Source organism: Protopterus annectens, chromosome 6.part0 (assembly GCF_019279795.1).
Source record: "Protopterus annectens isolate FY-2018-M chromosome 6.part0, PAN1.0, whole genome shotgun sequence".
NCBI lineage: Eukaryota > Metazoa > Chordata > Ceratodontiformes > Protopteridae > Protopterus > Protopterus annectens.
In genome coordinates this window covers 1,411,517,380-1,411,538,675 of record NC_056737.1, presented here as the reverse complement: position 1 = coordinate 1,411,538,675, position 21,296 = coordinate 1,411,517,380, and the positions used below count along the sequence as shown (strand labels likewise).

At 33.9% G+C, this 21,296-nt stretch overlaps 1 protein-coding gene across 1 annotated transcript in view; it reads left to right on the top strand.

Annotated features, from left to right (window-relative positions):
• Positions 1-21,296, top strand: part of LCT (lactase) — a 773,291-nt gene that overhangs the window by 121,177 nt on the left and 630,818 nt on the right. The window contains exon 2 of the mRNA XM_044073664.1: positions 19,268-19,353. Coding sequence (XP_043929599.1) covers positions 19,268-19,353 — 86 coding nt within the window. The remainder of the gene's footprint in view (positions 1-19,267; positions 19,354-21,296) is intronic.

Sequence of the window (21,296 nt, the reverse complement as noted above, 5' to 3'; positions counted from 1 at the left end):
TCCAGCTAGACTAGCCCGGTCAACAAATGTAAAATAAAAATAACTAAAATAAATAAATAAAATAAATAAAAGGTCCATAAAATGTATATATTTTTAATTTGATTTCTTTCTTTCTTTCACTGCTACATGCCATGCTTTAGGAATTTTTCCTTATGCCCTTGGCTTTCCATCCACTCACAGGTTAGTAAATTATATATCATACTACACATGGGTAAAGGACAAAATTCATGATATCCGCTAAGATGAAAAGAGTCTCAGCCTGATTCCAAGTCATTCACATTTGGTAACTGCAGAAGATTGTAAGGCATTCTACTGTGTAACTAGTCTCTAGATGCTAAATTATTTCTGCAGGTCTAGTATCCCTCATTAATTTATTTATGGCCACAAGATTGCAGAAAAAATATACAAGACATGGTATTTCTAATGCACCATGCAACAGTAGGACAATTTCAATATCCCTCAGAAACACATTTCTGTATCTTGATGGAGTTTATCACTACCTTTCACCCTGCTATATGGTTTAAACACAGGACTGACTGTAACCCTAAGATTCCATCCCTTCCCTTCCCATCCCTTCCCATTCCTTCCCTTTCCTTTCATTAGGGACATTTCCTTCCTAGAATATCTGTTATTCTTGGATTTTTTGTCATCAAAGTGCAGAACCCTGGACATTTTTCATTAAATCTCAATTGGACCCTAGCTAGTTGTTACCATACCTCTCAACCTGCAAACATGAAAATCTGCACAAAGGCTCTTAAAAAGCATCTGGCCAGAAGTGTGGAGAACTAAGTAGCATGACATTTGCATACTACATAGTACAGCTCCCCCACTTCCAATAAGACTGTGGGACATTAACATTCAGAAATGCACATTTAAAAAGAAAAGTTCCAGAGTGACAAAGTGATGCTAAATATAACCAGCTCTAAGTGTAAACATGTTGTGGTGAAACACTATGCAAAGACTAACATGATCTGAAAAATTTGATCCCTTAATTGTAATACAGTGTCCATAAACACCATAGCAACAGCAATATAAATATACTATGGCATCCACAAGTAGCCCCCACCCAAAACAAGCAAACAAAAAAAAATGCCACATGCTAAATGGATGGGAAACAAAAAGGGAAATACAGGCATATACATTTCTTCTGTTTATTCCATCTAGTTTGTAGGTATCAGATATGACATTTTCCTCTTAAAATGCAGAATGGTTTCCCAAGCAAAAAGAAAAAAAAATGTTTGCCTTCATCAGAATTGTCTTATTCTTATTTAAATAAGTCAACTTCTTTAACAAACAAAAGCAGAAGCACTAGCCCATGCTGAATCCATTCCATCAAAAGTCATAACTACTCATTTATTCTTATAGCAATAACCGACGACATCAGTGTGGTATATTAAGATTTACTCACGGCTCGTGTGGTTTAATCATGAGGGTGAAGCTGCAGCTTCATCTTCTATTGTACAGGTGATTATCTCAGGCTGTGCATTATTGTCTTCCTCACTATCAGTTTCTAAATTGCGTTTTATCTCATTTAGGACACAATATTAATTGGCCTACTTTCAATACCCAAAACCCGTGACTTCTGCACACATTCTAGAGATTTTTGACTGACTGGTCCTTCATCCAATGTGACATTTAATCAAATGATCTTGAAATGTCTTTTAAACTCCTGAGATCAGCTGTCTTACTCCCATTATAAATCTATGGGGAATGTTTGTTTTATATCACATTTGTGCAGTTTGTTGACCATTTTACTTTTCTTAATTTTCTCCGTACCCTGTGCATGCTAATGAAATAAGCAGTTACTAAATAGTATCTAATCAGTCTACCTGACTGACAGTTACTTCATTTAAAAAAGTGGATATGAATATAGGGGCCATGGCCCTAAATGTAGTTCAAGTTTGTTGAAATTTCTTATGTTTATTGTGTGCATGTATATTGCTAGACATCTGGGGACAGGATTTATTTTATAATGCATATCACTGAGCATGCTCAGTACATTTTGCCTTCTTTTTTTTTTTCCAAATACAGTTGAATAAATTCCATAGTATTTGTATATAACATCTTAAATAACTATGTACACTATTTACATCAACCTGACACTACAACAGAGCTTAATATACACAATTACTTTATAGGTATAACAATCCAGTTATCAGAGTGTATCTGTTCAGTTATTGTAAAGTGTCAATTAATGATAAAACTTTTTTCCATGGATAATGAAAAATTAATTATTATGGTGCTGCTTACTGTGATGGATCCGAAGTCTTCTTAAGACACTAACTCTTGCTGACTGGATTCTGCTGAAATCAAAATCTAGTTAAAATGCAGTTATAAAACACTTAGAATTATAATAAGTATTTGTGATTTGCATAACTATGCATTTATATTACACAAACATTATTTTACAATTAGCTTACATAGTTTTTAACTCTGATTTCAGTATTTGTTTTATTTATTTAACTGCTCTGCCATTCATTTTACAAAGACTGCTTGACTAATACCATCTGTGATTTTATTCATTTCAAAATTGTCTATCAGAACTTTAACTGTTTGGTGTGGTGTTACTATACAATTATAAAGAAAATTGTAAAAAACAAAATAGATATTAGCTTAACTAGCACATGTTTATAGTTACATTATTTGTAATTGCTGTTGTCTGCCTTTCCTCTTGTGCATTATAAACAGATGTACTTTAGATGAAAAGAAAATACATACATGTCAACCTTGTGACTTCAGATTTTTACTGTTATGCACTAGAACTGTTTTGTTTACCTTTTGACTATGCTATGAGAATGGCAGTCATATGCTCTACTTTACTGTTGTACTGATAAATGTCTTGCTTTAACTAAATGAAAGTTTTAAAACATGTGAGAATGATTTGTCCCACATCAGATCCTGCCATGTATGCTTAACCATTTTCAAAACACAAACATATTGTAAAATATATCTCTTTTGTATAGATCAGCTGTAGTTTCCTGCTCTTTTGCAATGTTTTCTTAAGCTCAGTTGTTGTATACAGGAAATCAGCCTCTGTCAGTTTGGCTAATTTATTTTCTTTATCCTGCAACTGCTGTTCAAGAATTTTCTGTAATATTGCATGGTCTTCCTGATATCTCTCAGTAACCTGTTCTGCTGAATCTAAAACTACTATGCAGTTTTGAAAACAAATTTGTATAACTTGTCTAAACTTCCTGAACTCATTGTGTCTGTCTTTTAGAAGTGTATTACATTATTTTGTAACAAAATATACTGCAGATTCTGTCAGTAACTTATTTGACTTCTGTTGTAACTCTGGAATAAACCTTTTACATGTGGTGACAGGACATAACTGTTCAACATCCGAATATAATGTACGCATATTAGCTTTTTCTAGTTCTTTACCATTAAATCTTTTGTCTGTACAGTCTAACCTTTGGATAATGGCATACACTGTATTCATATGACATTGTACACAGAAAACAGTTTCATATGATTTTCACAATAAACATTTGTCATACCCCACATGGTTTTCTTGTTGATACCAGTCAAATATTGTAATGCATTTGCATAATGCCTTACTATCAACTTGCCCTAATAAGGTTTTACATTTACTAATGTGCTGTGTATACCAGCACTGCAGTTTACTCCATATTGTATCTGGTTGTTCTGCTACATTAAGAGTAAAGCTTGGCTTACACCTGCTTGAATTCTGTCTAGTAGCATCCATACTAAAAATGTGATACAGGAAAAGGTCTTACCACTTAGCAAGAAAACAGGTGATCAGGCTGTTGTTGCAGATGGCTGGAAAGTTTTCAGAATCACCCAAAAATCTGGTGAAACAATGCAGATAGCGAGATGCTGTGAAAAGTTTGGTGTTCACCTTTCTTGGAGAATTTATGGCACTGTGACTTTCTTGCACTGCAGGCTCAATCTGGATTCAGACGTCTGAAAAACTGTACTGCTACAAGCTGCATAAACTGGAGTACTTCTGTATAGGATTTACACATATGTACAAATGTTAGTTACTGCAATTTGACTGAAGTGACCCTCAGCGGGCCTTACAACTCCCTCTGTTTTTGAATGCAGGTAGTCTTGCCATTGAAAATTAATTATCAAGGTGCTGCTTACTGTGATGGATTTGAAGTCTTCTTAAGACACTAAGTCTTACTGGCTGGATTCTGCTGAAATCAAAGTCTAGTTATAGTTGCATTTAGAGTCTGTTGCCCAGACACTTACAGAATATACACTGATGCAGCACCAAACTCTGTCACTTTAAAAGCAGTAATTAATAAATAACTTTTTATAGCAAACCACACGTACTACTGTTGCAGCTTTAGTTAAACTGTACCACCTTACTTCTCGATCTGCATAGAAGATAACTTTCCTGTACAAAATACCTCTCCTAATAATTTCATTTGCTATCGTCTCTTTATAATGGTTTTACATCCTGTTTTTCTCCTTGGTATTCTATTTTGATCTTTGTATGAAAACATCTGTTTGCTGGTGTATGCAGAAAAATATATTTTCATCTTGTTGAGAAATAATGTTGGTATTATCTTTTAATGAACCATCTTGTGCAAATGCTGACTTGATGAAAGCATATCCATTCAAACTTTCTTGCTTAACAGTGTTATATGATACATACTGATTGTTTTTGTGTTGTCCATTCTTTAAGGAAGCAGGTTAGCATTCTTACTGACAATGTAGAATGCATACATTCTTTGCTGATTTTGTAGGAAAACATCCATTAAGCAAATTCTTTATTTTCCAAGCCACAGTCATTTAGTATGGATGCTAATCACATATTACTAAACTCTATTTCTACATTTACACAAGCTTTAATTTATACCTTATTTATTTTGCATATTTGCACTTTCAACCTTAATACCTTGTTGAGCATACTCTTACAGATTGTTAATAAATGTCTTATTATGAATCCTTAATTCTTTATTTTTAATTTCAAACAATGCTGTGGTCTTCAGTAGGCTGTAGAAGTCCTCCAAAGTTGGTATTGTGTTTGTGTTCCATTTTCTTGTTATACACTTCCTTGAGATTGCAAGCATTGTCCAAACTAGACACATATATGACTCAGTCAAATGAAGGCCTTCATATACATTTAATAATACTAGAGCTTTAGATAAGTTAAATGATTCATTAAAGCTTGTAAAAAGTTTTTAATACCATTCCAAAATGACTTAATTTTTAACACAGTCAGAAAAATGGGATTCCAATTTGCATTGTGTATTTGCTCACACCTCCAACATATTCCCTTTGTGGAATAATTAATTTTAGTAATTCTATCTGAAGTTAAGGAAGCTCTGTGCAAGCATTTCCAATTATCCAATCCAGTATTGTGTAAAGGATGCATGTTTTATTGATAATAACCAAAAATAATGCACCCAATGGCCATCAACAAGAACTCCACTTTATTAGAACCAAACACCAGCAAAATCCATTAATTGTTAAGCGCTTTCATCATAGACAATGACTTCACCAGAACAAAATAAAATTCTCATACTAAAAATGCCTGTTATGTATCCTATACATTAACACATGATTGTCTACTAGGTTAAATAGATCAATTAAGCAATAAAAGTCTCTTAAAAACACAGTCTCAAATATATAGGAAATGTATACAGGAACAATCTTTGCTAAAGCACTAATATTAAAAATGTAAAAATTTTTTGGTATTCTAAATATATAAATGTAAATAAAACATATAGGTACGTATATGTAAAATGTTTAAACAATAGATAAAGCATTTTACATATTTTAAGCAGTGGATAAAAATGAATTTAATAATACCTAGTTGGTCTAAGGACCCCATTCCTTGATTTGGGTTCTGTCCTTAAGAGCTAGTACTATAGAAACATTGTCGTTTAGCCCTGGGGGAAGTTAGCAGCAAGCCTAAGTTGCCATACAAGTTCCTTTTTGCTAAGCTGGTTTTTCCAGTCTCCCCCCTAGGTTCAATATCGACAGTGCCTAGAATGCCAAACTTAAAACCATGGAAATTTGAACAACTTCGGGAATGCCTATACAATGCATTGGTTTCTTTCTTATTTTTTAATTCGTATAAATGTTCATAGATCCTACATCTAAAGGATCTTTCCATCTTTCCGACATAATATGCCGGACAAGTGTCACACATTGCCAAGTACACTAACCTCTGAGTTCTACAATTTCCATTCCTAAAAGTGATGTTAGTCCTTAGTCTGTCACTCAATATAGTAACAGTTTCCCTAAAAATGAAACTACACAGTGGCAGCTTGTGCCATCGGACTGCAGCCCACCCAGTTGAAAAGAAAACAGCTTAATTAAAAATATATTTTTAAAATAAACTACTAGTATTTTATTTAAATACTAGCGCTGGCAGCTGAGTTTTCAAGCGAGTCCGACTGACTCGCACAGACCCGGAACTCAGACTTCGCATGCTTGGCGAGTTCTGAGGTTTTTTTTTTTTTTTCCGTCTCTCTAAATGTAAATCTAGACTGTTGTGAAAACAGTCCAGATTAAGGAAAGAAGAAGGAATAAGTGTAATGCCCAGAAAGCTATGCAGTAACGGCACAGTAAAGTAGAACGGGGTTGGACTGCTACATCCACAGTTACGTACATGATGTGGACAGCTGTTTGGCTACTGACTGGTTCTCGCTCTCTTCCCAAAAAAGAGAGTGAGAAACAATCAGTACTACTAGCGCAGTGCTTTGGATGATTACAGACACAGTGCACTTTCTATGTGCAACAAGTGCAACTATACAGCTTTTTATTTGGGCTTGCCCTGCTGCTTAGTTTCGAGAAAGGAAAGTCTAAATTTGCAGCTAGACGGGGACAGACAGTCATTCATTTAAACTTTGAGATAGGGAAACAAAATGAAAAAAAAATGTACAGTCGTATTATTGATTCACTAAATAAAATCTGGTGGTATGTCAGTCAACTTGCTTGCCTAAGCACTAAGCAGTATTAGTTTATTTATGTGTGCATTTGTGGTGGTATAATTTAAAGGTTTTCTTAGTTAGTTGAAGTTGAAGTCAGACAGTTGCTAAGCTTGCTTTGAAATCCACCAATGTGGGCCTCTTAACAGCCAGATTGTTTTTTTCCAGTGAAGTCTGTCACTGTCTAAAGTTTAGTTTTTGTCAGACTTTGCATGGTGGCTTTTTTGTACCCTCATGTCTATATTCACTACACTGATTTTAGCTTCAAGTCAACCTTTTCTTCCTTTCTGGACACTTTGTAGTTATTCTTATATACAGTATTGTTTCTTATAGCTGTACTCATATATTGTGCTTTGAATTATACTGCTTTACTTAGTGATGATGCTTTATCTGTTTCTTGTCATAGTTGATTTATGCTATACTTGTTAATTTAACTGATTTTTTTTCCATTTGAAATGTATATTGCAGTTTCTGTGGGGAGATTTTCTCCGGTGTAAATCAACATAGACCAGTAGAGATAAGAACACAATACTTGAATTGGATTGACCAGAACAAGGAATACTCATTCTGCAAATTTATTTTGTAATGGGCAACTTTTGTAAATGCATCTTATAAGTAGGCATCTTGTGTGGTGTCCTTATATGGCAAGCCATGTCCATGAAACTAAATGGGCAGACAAAATAGTAATTGTTTTTTTATTTTATCTCTAGTCAGCATATCGTTGCTGAAGCTTAATAGTCTTTTTTTGTAATAAGCATCCTTTTTTTTTTGCAATGATATGATGAAGCCTGTAACTTCTTTATATGTCTCTAAGAGAAGTGAGATAAAGTAGAAGGTTTATATGATAGAAAGGAAGTTATTTGGCAAAAGGGCCATAATGGTCAGAAAAGAAAATGATTTTTTTTTGTTTTGTAATTTATTATTTATACATGTGTGGTGTGCTGTTTACAGAATGTGTAGGCCAACATAAAAACTTTTATTGGGAAGTTATACTTTGATTTGTAAGGTGTACATGAATAATTATGATTGGAAGTTTTCCAACGTGGTTAAAGTGAATTCATGCTGTAGCAGGTTCAATGACCTGGGTTTATTCGTTTGAGGTTAGGCAGGCTTTTTAATTTGTATTTATTTTTTGTTTAATTAATGTGTGTGTGTGTGTGTGTGTGTGTGTGTGTGTGTGTGTGTGTGTGTGTGTGTGTGTGTGTGTGTGTGTGTGTGTGTGTGTGTGTGTGTGTGTAAAAAGAGTGACTGCACATGTGTGAATCTAAATGGTTGAAGTAAAAAAAATATACAATGAGTGCAGGTAAGGTAAGTAGGAGTGCAGGTAAGGTAAGTAGGAGTGAGCATGAAAATGAATGTTTGACAAAAAAGATGGTTGTGGAAGATTACATTATAGCATACAGTTTGCATGTACAAGTGCCTGTGAGAACAGTAAGGGCTAGGTAAGGGTAATAGATAATAGATTTAGACTATTGCATGTTTGGTATTGTGTGTGAATGTGATCTATTTTCATTTGTCTTCTGTAGTAGTTGTGTTAAGGAAACATTTCTAATAGTATAATGTGCAAGGTTAGGGTTATATTTACCAAATGCAAGTATGTTGGTGCAGGGGGGCCGACACTCACCCGTACTGAAGTACATATCTCTCAAACTCTTTAGTGCAAGAAATGTGGTCAAAGCCTAAAATAATGGAGGGACAAAGGCCCAGAAAATAGGGACAGATTTTAAATATTGCTCTTACAAACTTAGAAAGTTGCTACAATAGCTGGATTTGTGTCATCATGCATTCCCTGAAGGATATGAAGTCTGAAACTGAAATGTATCTCATTATTCATTGACCACCACACATTTTATGAGAAACAAGCCTATGAGGCAAAAATATGGGCATTCTGTAAAAATCCGGACAACCTACATAAGTCATTGATTTCACACTGTAAGACTTCGGACAGCCTGTTTTTTGGTTCATAAATTTGAGCAAGGTCAGAAATCATACATTAGTACCGATTTTCTCCCTTGAGTTCTGAGTGTCCTTCAGTTCTGGCTGTCCTTTAAGCACAACGCTTGCACTTTTTCTTAATTATAGCTTTGTATACTTTATCTTTTGTGTTCTGCTGTGTTTTGATGCCTTTTGTCTCATGTAATGACAGAATAGAGTACACTGTGAATAATATATAAAACAAATGCCTACAAAAGTAAATTAGGAAGAGCTGCTGCACTATTAGTTGTTGATGTGGGCCTGATCCACTCATGCATTTTCTTGCATTCTGGAGGGGAAGGAGAGCATACAATAAGTATCCTGAAATTATTTACATTTATTTACAAATAGCAGGCTATATTTCAACAGAGGTAATGTTACAGTTCAGCATGTGATTTAAGGTCAACTCAGAAGAAAGACCAGCACCTATAATATATAGAGGGAGAGAATTACACACACACACACGCACACACACACACACACACACACACACACACACACACACACACACACACACACACACACACACATACACACAGGCACACAAGCACACAGAGGCAATTACTATAAAACAAAAAAACTCTGGACCATGAATATAGTCAGACTGCACTACGTAAGCATGATGTACATTTTTAAATCATTTGGACATTTACACTTAGTGTTTAAGGTTTGCTGAGGGAGAGTAGAGTATAGTCTGCTGTTATTGCATTTTTTCTGTTTAGGTGTTCGTGTTTAGATTTAGATTTTTTTCCTCTTTTGTACTAGTGTCTGGTGGGCTTGGCAGCTAAGTTAAAGTATGGTAATAAATAACGGAGTCTCATGTCTAAGTCCCAAAATGGTAAATGTTAGGAACTATGGCTATATTTTGAGACTTGTGGGTCAGACATATTTGTTTGACAGAGTTTGTCATATTGGAGGATGGCAGCTAGAAGAATGGGTAGATATGTAGGTACTGCTCTACACTGGTTGTATTGCTTACAGGAAAGGAATATGGATTAACTGTTGGTTCATACTATATACTGAATTTCTACTTCTTACAAGTAGATATACTTGTTTTTTTATGTCAGACTGTCACTGTCCTTTTCTGTATCATCACCATTTTTACTACATGAGGGACTGATTATAAATTAAATTGGTTATGTTGGATATTGATCTTAGTAATAAAAGGTTTAAAAAGATGATTTAATACAAATTTGGATGAGTGCAGATGTTAGAAAAAGAATGACCTCTTTGCCTCCATAAGCCCTTTCTCAGGAGCTAATGAGTTCTTTTGGCACAAAGGTTTCTGCTAAAAGAATTCATTAACTCATGATAAATGATCATGAAGCCTGGTAACCTGAATTATTTTCTTTTACAGCATGTATGTCTGTATGTTAAAGCTATAAAAGCACTTTTCACAGTTATAAAGTATTTAAGGAAGGAAAATAAGCATGTACTAACCATATTACAGAACCATGCCTGTAAATAAAGCAGCACTTTTAAAGTTGTATTATGTGGAAAATAAGCATGTACTTAACCATATTACAGAACCATGCTTGTAAATAAAGCAGCACTTTTAAAGCTGTATTATGTAGACGAAAAGAATGTACATTACCATTTTACAGAACCATGCCTGTAAATAAAGCAGCACTTTTAAAGCTGTATTATGTGGAAAATAAGCATGTACTTAACCATATTACAGAACCATGCTTGTAAATAAAGCAGCACTTTTAAAGCTGTATTATGTGGAAAATAAGCATGTACTTAACCATATTACAGAACCATGCTTGTAAATAAAGCAGCACTTTTAAAGCTGCATTATGTGGAAGAAAAGCATGTACTTAACCGTATTACAGAACCATGCCTGTAAATAAAGCAGCACTTTTAAAGCTGCATTATGTTTACTTGTCCTACCATAACATTTTATTATGCTTATGATTTTCCTTATTTTAACAGATTGCGGGGTAATAAAAGGATGGAAACTCATTAATAATGAAACATGAGCTAGAAATAAAACTATAGAGGTGGAAAAGAGATACAAAGTATAGATTGCACTACAAAAAGCTAAAAATCCCTTATATTTCAATACTTGGTGAGTCTTGGATATACAGCACAACAGTCAGACCTAATTTATTACTTGCTAGCCATTTGCACAAGCTGCCTTTCTTTGAGGCATGGTACTTTTCTGCAGAGAAATGCTTTTACAAAGAGGTGACTTGCTACAGTTCACAGTGACTGAGCATAGATAAAATTTAAATTACAACTTGAATCTGTTTTGTAATTCCAGTGAAAGTATGCTAGCAAATGTACTTTCTTTTTTTCCCCTCTATCCTCTAAGAATAAATGTTTACACATTTTGTAGTCTTGGTTTCTGCACCTGTAGTAGCAAAATGTAAGGTAACTTGTTGTGGGACATTATGCACTGAGACCAGCTGCTCAATTTTCAGTTTCAGCCTCATCACAGTGAGTAGTAAATGTCATATATTTATATAGGAGGTTTTATCTTCTTGAGATGAACAAATTAATAATTAACTATATACTGCAGTGGTTTAATACACTTCAGTGAATCATGCTAGCTTCAGGCTATATTGTACCAACTTTTACAGAAAGGATGCAGAGTATACAAGATATAACAGATTATACACAGACTAGTGTCAAGAGCTGAATATGTAACTACCCTTATTTGATGCTGGAAGATCAGAAGGCTGTGGATTCTATTCCCACCCCAAAATAGCAGCTCAAATTAAGTGGCTTTTTTAAGTCATAAAATGATTTTACACTATTGAATGAAGTTGGAGACAGAATGTCTATCAGATAAATAGCTTGCTAGTCCCAGCAGGAAGACAGGACTGATTTTTATAGTTTTATGACAGGACAGGGTATGCACCTGCACTGAGGATTAGTGTTTCATATGTTTTACTGTACTTTTTTGTGATCATATTTAGTGCACCTTACTGGTTAGCAGCAGCAAGCAGTCAGTAGTGGCACACATTTATCTAAAGCAGCTGTTGATGTGCTTACTTCTTAACAAAGAGCTTGAATGTGTTTAAGACCATAAGAGCAGAATTAATGGTGTGTGTGTGTGTGTGTGTGAGTGTGTGTGTGTGTGTGTGTGTGTGTGTGTGTGTGTGTGTGTGTGTGTGTGTGTGTGTGTGTGTGTGTGTGTGTGTGTGTGTGTATGTATTTAAATGAAATAAACTTGTATTATTAGTAATAGCAGTGTTTGTATTTTTCTCATTTGTTGTACTCAACATTTTTCCCAGAACAAGAGGTCTGAGTGTAATAGGATTTCGGGGGTGTCATTAGCACGACCACTGCAGTTCCATTTTTTTGGCAGTATTGTCTCAGAGCACCTATATAATTAAGAAAATACATTGCTTGGGTTTACATTAGAACAATCTAAAAAATAAGCAAGCAGTGTACACATAAATTGTGGTGTTAAATCAGTATCTGTGGTACTTCAGAATCAGTACATGTAAAATGGAATGCCTGGAATATCATTTCTGTTTAGTGATACTCTAACTTACATTTGCTTAAGCTTTTTGGTAATGCTCCATATGTGTCCTTTTCTGGAAAATTACATAACTGCTTAAAATATAATGTGCATAGAAATAAGGAAATTAATCTTGAGAATGTCTGGCTATGACAATGGTTATAGTATGATGGTATTTTGGCCAACTATTAGTCTTTATGGAGGTTAGGATATCTATTAGGGCATTTTGTATCATAAATCGGTAAGCATGTCCAGCATTGATCCCACTGTATTATAGCTCCACCCATTTTGTTGGGCCACACCCCTTCCTGTTGGCCACACCCATTGAGCTGTCTCCTGCAGCCCCCTTTTGATTGGAATTCATCAGCCACCACTGAAACTACACTGTGAACAATTGCCACAACTTGTAGTCCCTTTAACATTCTCATTTCCACTACAATTTATAGGTGTTTCAACCAATTTCTTAAGATTCATTCCCACTTTGTTAGTGAAAAAAGGTTGAGCACCCAAGGTATGATAAATATCCTGATTAGTCCTAAAGATACTCCAATTTTTCTGCAAAATGGCCTTAATGTTTTTAGATAGTATAGTGTATTGTACTGTACATGCTCTTGTATATGCCACAGATCCAATGTGGGACTGAGAATTACCCATATGTAATTTTTAGAGGTGCCCTGCCCCCAAAAGGGGTTTGTACTTCCTACCCCATTCATGATAAACTCCATCCAAAATTGGCTCTCCATACCTTTGGGATACCCCCTTTGCACAAACATATTCATCAGAGTATCAAATTCTTTTTTAACATTAATCAATTCAGAGGTCATTTGGGCAATAAGTATGGCCTGTCCTTTAATAATGCTTCTCTTTTGTGATAAAGTGTGATGGCTAGAAAAATGTAGGTAGGAGTTACAAAACGTTCTCTTACGGAAAGCCTTGGATGTAAAACCATGAGTGTTATGAAAAAATGTATCCAAGTATGATAATTGTTGTTCATGATAGGGAAATATGAATTTGAGGATTTAATTGATCAATATGTATATTTTCTTTTTGCAAATGTTCCATATTGTGATTTCTATAGGCATCAAGAATGTCATCTATATCCGAGACAATTTTATCTTTTTTTTCATGAAAGATACTTTTAATGTTATTAGCTTTTGATTTTATTTTGATTCTTGTGGATAAATTATGTAGATATTTGGGAGAAGTGGCCAAGGTATTACTTTTTTAGTTTTTCTAAAGCTAAACTAGTTTTAAGTGTTATAATTTTGCTGTATTTATTGTTTAATACTTCTACTTTCTTTTTCATCTCCAAATGATTTTGATTTTTTCAGATTTTACTGACAAAAGTTTGGATGGTAGACCTAATAATTCAGAATCCCATTCTCTGATTTTTCTTTTATACCAAGTTAGGATTTTACCAAATATGTAAGCTTTTAATGAGTCCCATATCATTATTTTATTTATCTCTGCGGTGTGATTGATATCTTAGAAGAACTGTAATTCAGATAATAACCAGGGTTTGAACTCTTTAATTTTAGTTATATATGCTTATATTCTGGAGTTACAGATTAATGGTTTGTACCCATTTTTAAGTTTTAGTATCAATGAATTGTGGTCTGAAAAGGGGCAGGTAGTGATTGAGAAATTAATGATTTTAGAGTGTAAGTTATGGGCAGAAAATATTTGATCTCTTCTAGTTTAGGTACCAGATCTGTGATCTTGATGGGAAAAACAGCATCAATTTATCTTCTTTAAATATGAAAGTATCTACAAGATGAAATGATTCTACCCACTTGTTTAAAGCTTTTGCTACAGCACATGTATGTAGTGGCCTTTTATTTGCAGTTTCAGAAGTATCAAATATACAGTTAAAATCTCCTCATAATATTAAGTTGCCTTTGTAATTATTGAAAATTAAATCCAAGTGTTTTTAACAGTTCCTGATCCAATGCCTGGGAACCAGTACATATTTACTAGGGTCCATATTCTGTTATTATATTTAACTATTACTAATCCCATAAGGCCTTCTTTATCTTCATACTTATAAATGATTTCTGGGTTAATCACATTTGTTTTCCATAAAATTGTTACCCCTTTTGTCTTTGTCTTATAAGTGTATTGCACAGATATCATATATTCCTTAGGATTCCATTTGTAACTGTCATTTCTTTTGAAATGAGTTTCTTGAAGGAAGGCAATTTGTGCTTTGTTCAGTTTTAAATATTTCAGTAAATTTGATTTCTTGCTAGGATTGTTTAAGCCATTGGTATTTAAAGATAATAAAGTTAAATCCATGTTAGGTTATTTAGAATATGTATTTTTGTTTTATTGTGACTATTAAACATTTTTTCTCTGATAACTATAAAGTATATGTTTGAACTTTTAAAGGAAATTATCAGTTTTATACTTTGAGTGTTTACTAATAAAGTAATGTTTTGGTCAGGCATACTGAAAATGTTTTTGTGAAATAACAAATTTAAATTAATAAATGTTAACAAAACTAAGATCTGCAATAGCCACGGAATAAAAATCATTCCAAATCTGATGGATAAACCTAAGTCCATCAGAGTATCACTCATACCTTGAAAATCCAGAACACCTGAGCTCCATAAATTGAATTATCATATGGAGAATATTTGTAATAGGAATAAGCAATATTTTTATTATTTTGAACATATATAGTACTATTGTAGATTAGACAGAATTCTAATACAATATAAATGTCTACTTATTGTATAAGCAATTAATATTTACATGAAAGATAGATAACAAGCAATTCAATCATAGTAAAGTAGAATGCATCATATATAAAACCTCAGTAAAAGATTATAACACAGTTATTTAATATATTCACCCTTATTGATGAAGTCTTTCAAAATGTATTACATAATATAAATAGATGATAATAATATTTATACCTACTGTTTATAATGCAGTATATTTTACTGGATATATCAGAAGTTATATTTCATTGTTTACCAGCATTTAAGTAATCACTTTGTTGCTAACTTACTTAAAGCATCAGGTTTGTTTTATGTAAACATCAATGAAAGTTAGTGCATTTTAATTATCAGTGCATCCCTCTTCCCCCCATTTTCTACACATAAGGATTTTCATATCTGTCATTTCTTATTATAAAATTAGTGAAATTATAGATTAAAAACAGCAAATTCACCTATTGTGATTAATGATTACAAGTTCCCTTTCCATATTCATAAATTGCCATTTTATGGCATGTACTGAATTTTTTTAGATTTAAATATCAACATTTTATTTTGTATAATCAGCAAAGGTTAAACTGAGTAATTATTGTCAATTGAATACTATTTGTCCAGAATGTGATTGTTACATTCTGTGACATTCCTAGTTAAGGTTTCTATTGTTTCCCTTGAACAACTTTGTCAGTTTGATGTCATGTATAAAACATTAGTTACCTTGGTAACAAGTTAAGTATTATGTATGGTCAAGATGTGTTGCAAAACCACAATTCAAGTTAAAGCAATTATATGACTTGTTATGCACATTTATCTATATTTTATTTATTTTATTTTACATTTGTTGACCGGGCTAGTCCAGCTAGATATATGTCCATTTTCAGCAGAGGCCCAGGGAGAAAAGCTCCATGAAAACACAGTATAATTTATAATAAATGGCAGTTTTTACAGATGCAGGTACATTACATATTTAAGCAATTTTTTACACTTCATTACATTTCTGCTTACTGACAAGTTAAAACAGTTGTGTTATTATACTCAAGCCCATATTATTAAACTGTCTATTGTCAATTTAATACTATTTGTTCAGAATATTATTGTTACATTCTGTGACATTTCAAGTTCAGGCTTCTATTGTTTCTCTTGAACAACTTTGTCAGTATGATGTCATGTATAAAACATTAGTTACCTTGGTAACCGCTTAAGTATTATATATGGTCAAGATGGGTTACAAAAACTACAATTCAAGTTAAAGCAATTACATGACTTGTTATGCATATTTACTTATATAAAAAAATCATCATGCTTCCCCTTGATGTTCAATGTAGTGTATGTCATTTATGACAAGTTAAGACAGTAGTGCTATTATAAACAAGCCCATGTTATTAAATCCTGTCTTTAATATCTAAATTCAGCAGACTGCTTCATCTTATATGACGATTTTATATTTTATGTCTAGATTTACTAAAATCATACATTACATAACTATTGTGTGTGTGCGTGTGTGTGTGTGTGTATGTGTGTGTATGTGTGCTTGTGTGTGTGTGTGTTTTATCATGAATCAACTTAATGAGCTAAATGAAGTGTTGGGAGACCATAAATATGTGTACATGTGGTTTACAACAGACCTTTTATTATATATATATATTTTTTAAAACCAAAAATGTCATTGCCGAGAATCATCTTGGAGGCTCCTCAGACCTGTTAAGTATTATCATCACTCTGTCTCCATTACCATAGCAACCTGGGAGCATCTGTTTTTGTTAATGTGTCTGTGTACTGCATACCAAAAGCTCACGATGCACCTGAAGCCAGGAAAAGAACAGAGAGCAAACAGATTAAAAAAAAAAACTCCCAACAAGCCGCCACAACAAGAGACAACACACTCCTCCAGCCCTCCCACCTCTCACTCAACAGATGTACAAACAAATCATTCTCTGCCAAAATATCCCAAATCACAGTTCTATCCACCCCCTTCCCCTGGATCCAGGCTAAAACAACAAATGTCAGCCACAGCCCACATCTTCCCGGAGATGAAAACGGCAACATATAACAGCTGCCAGACACAGCTGCATCCACATACACCATGTCAGGCTTAATCAAACAGCACTTGAAGCTATGATACCTGGCATAATTGATATTAACTATGTTTAGACAGAATAATAATGCCATTTGTACTATCTTGCAGACACAGCTGCATCCATGCACACCATATTAGGATTGATTAAACAACACTCGTAGCTGTGAAACCTGCCATAATTGATATTAACTATATTTACACAGAATAATGATGACATTTGTACTAAGAGCTTGCTACTATTAATTAACCAGGATATACATGACATTTCTAAATTATACTTTAACTGAAGAAGGCATTAGTCTCCATGACAGCATTTTTTTCAAAACACTCTACTGTTATTACTATTATATATGATGTTAATTTGTTACATTTGAGTCTGAACTCTGATGAATGGTACCTTGTTGAATTAGTCAATTAATTGCTTAAATTATTATAAGTAAAATCAATGAAAAATGAACAAGATAAGTATTCATTGAGTTCAAGTAGGGGAATAGAAATGTCTATGTGTGTATTATATGTTGCTTTGTTTGGCTTATATATAATGTAAATAGTAACCCATCTTGACCTACCTTTGTTTGTGAAGAATTATTGGACTCTTTGAACATTCTGAATAAATCATTGCTGTTTCTCAGTTGTTTAAGAATCCCTCCTTTTTTAAAATAAAAACAGATGACAAGTGATGTACCATATCAGTTGATACTTTGAGAGATGTAGTTGTAAGAGTTATTATTATTATTTTTTGGGACAGCTAGGAATCAGTTTTTAGTATCTTCTTTCTAGCATCAGTCCAAGGATTTGTTTCTTTTATTCTTTTAAGGGTAGGAGCCATCAATTCCATTTCTTCTGTGATAGACACTATGTTGTTGCTTTTGATGAATATAGTAGCTTCTTCTAAGTCATTAAAGGTTCTCATCTCATTGGCAAAAAATATTTTTATCTTGGCTGAAAAGGCCAGCTGTGATTTAATGTTGTTTTGTTTCAACAGTTTTATTATTGGCCAGACTTTTTCCCTTTGTTCTAGTATTCTGGAAGAATAATTATTGTATTTTAAGGGTGATTTTCCTCCAAGCAGATTTTAATATTAGTTCCTTGTCCAGAAATGAAAGAAATTTTATAACTTTGGATCTAGGTGGAGTATATGAGTTAGAAGCAGGTTTCCTCAGTGCTCTATGTACCATTTCAATCCAAATGAAAGTCTCACTTTCAAGTCTAAAAATTCAGGAATCCAGGTTGTTAAGAATGAAATAATGTCTTCTCCTTCAGTATTTTCAGGTAGACCAAAAATCCTTATGTTGTTTCTCCTTTCCCTGTTTTCTAAGTCATCTATTTTGTTAAGCGGCCATGTATTCTGTTTAAGCAAAATTCTTTTTGGAATTCTTCCTCTTTGAGTCTCCCTTCAATGTCATTTAAAGAAGTCTCTATATTTGTTATTTTTTGTATGGTGTTGCTGTAATAGTTTCTTAAGAGTATCAGTCTGTTTCTGAGAATTTAATTTTGAGGTTTTCTGTCATTTTTAAAGCCATCCATCTTCAAAGATAGTTCCTGTAAGGTAGATATCATCAATTGCAGTTCTTTTTTCAAAGCAGTATCTGGATGAAAATTTCTTGAGCTGTTCATATTCTTTGACTCAATATATCTCCAAGTTACTTGACATGAAACTTTTTGTATATCTCCACCAAAACTGATATTTATGTAGTTCAGTAGTTTATCTATAGATTTCTGACATTTTAAACTTGAAAATAATAAACTTTTCCTATATTATTATACTAGTTTATGGAGCTCTCAAAAGTTGCTGCTCTCAGTTAGCCATCTAGGCTCCACCCCCTTAATCTACGTTTTGCTTTCTGAGAGCATTGCAAGGTTTACTTAAGAAGCACAAATTTAGGATTTGAAAGCCGTGTTCATGTCTGAAATGGGCACTCACCCTTTACATTTACTTTCTCTATTAAGTCATTACCAATCTTCCTACAATGACTGTTGCTGATGCAGCTTATTGAAACTACAAACCTGAGTTACAAAGGGACTAATTAATGGATAAGATACTCTGTAAGCTTATCATTTCCAGATTTAAAAATGCCATTGTATGCCTTAACTTTTCTGATATTCCTGTTTACAGGTGGGAAATTATCTATCACACTCAGAAGAAGTGATATTGCCGGAGAAGATGTTGCATCTCAGTTACTCCAAGACATTATTACCAAGGTAAGTTTCTGTGTTACTCACATCCTCTACATCTTCTATATACATTTCATCAGCTAAAGAGTGGGGTTGATCAATTCCTTTAATGCCTAGGGCTTTCAAACTTCTGGGACACATATTAACATGTAAGCTTCTTATCTTGGCATGAAATTCATATTTTGTTTTTTTATACCACTGATACAGCAGGCTTAGATAAAACATTGTATATTTCAGTTATTTGTTAGCCACACATTTCACTAATTTGAAGCATAAGTTTGGAAATACATTTTTATTATAATTAAGCAACCACACAACAAATTTTTATTTATTTATTTTATTTTAAACATTGTTAACCGGGTTGGTCCAACTGCACTAATAGCCCATTTTCAGTGGAGACCCAAGGAGAAAAGCTCCACTTACTTACAATTACATATGAATAAAGAAAAATAAAACTACTTGCTACAGTATAACAAGAGGGAAAAGTATGGCTATGGGTCTATAATTGGATGAGTCAGTAGAATTTCCGCCTTTATGCAATGGTACAACATAAAAGGATTTCCAAATGTCGAGGACTGTGGCTTCTTGAATGGATCTATTGATTAACAAAGATGTAGGATAGGCTATAGTGTCAGTGGCAAGTTTGAGGAAGATGATGGTAGGTTATCTGCAGAAGGAGAGCAGGGTTTAAGTTTGAGCGGGAGTGATTTGATGTAGGCAGTAATGACTGGTTTAAGGGAGAAAGAGTTGTTGTTATGTGGGATAGATGAGGGGGAAGGGGGTTCATGGTTGTGATTGGTGTGAGTAAGCTTTTGGATAGCATTTCTGAAGTAACTTTTTAGAAGGGTGGCATTATGGGTGGCAGTGGGGTATTATTTGGGAAAGGTGTGGGAGTGGAAGGGCTTCCAGGATGAAGAATTTTGTTAATAGTGGACTAGAAGTTTTGTGGATTAGATTTCCTATTGATTTGGGGTGAGTTGTAGAAGTTTTTTTTTATCTTTGTTAACTAGTTTTTTGAGAGGTTCCTGAGTTCCCTGTATGTTTGGAACAGAGAAGGTAATTTTGTTTTGACCCAAGATTTCCATACACTATCTCTTTTATGCATAAGGGATTGAGTCTTTTTAGTTAGCTAGGGGGCGTAGTTGGCTTTAATTCTAATTCTCCTAGAGGGGGCAAGGGAGTTAAGAATTTCCAGAAATATTTGATTAAATTTTACTACAGCATCATTGAGAGGGAGCTGATGGAGGAAGGACCAGTTGATGTTGGATAACATGGAGTTAAATGTGTTGGCATTAAAATTAGAGAGTTTACGGCAGTCTCTATTAGAGTGTGTCTTGGGTGCTTGGAGACAGTATCTCAGGAAGTGGGTGAGAAGATGATCAGGGTGTCAGGTAAGGTTGTGGTATTGTGGTAGAGATTAGAGGTGTTTGTGAGAATCCAATCTAGGATTGGATTGTCAGGAGATGAATTTTGGATGCGTGTGGGGGAAGAGACAAGTTGGTGGAATCCATGTAAGTTAATACATAGTTGAGGGAAGTCAGTGATTAGTTTGGACCAATCAATATTAACTCATGCAAACAAGGAACAACATCTGCAGACTCAGAAGTACACTGTTGCAAGAATTGAGCTTCCAGGACCTTTCATTGCTTCTGTCTATTAAAATGATGCAGGTGCAATGGTATATACAGGAGTTATTTATTTATTTATCTTTATTTTGTTAACTGGGTAGGTGGATTGGTCACAGGATCATTTTCAGCTATGCCCTAGGCCCTGTGGCAATGCAAACATGAGCACAACTGACATACAGATAATAAATAATAATGCAATGTCTAGAAATCAAATACAATAACATCATATGATAATTCCTCATAGTAGAGATAGGATAATATTTTACTCAATAGTTCTAGTAAATTTTCCAGTAGGGTTAAACCAAATAAGGTAAACCAAGGAAGGACATTCTAAGAAGGGAG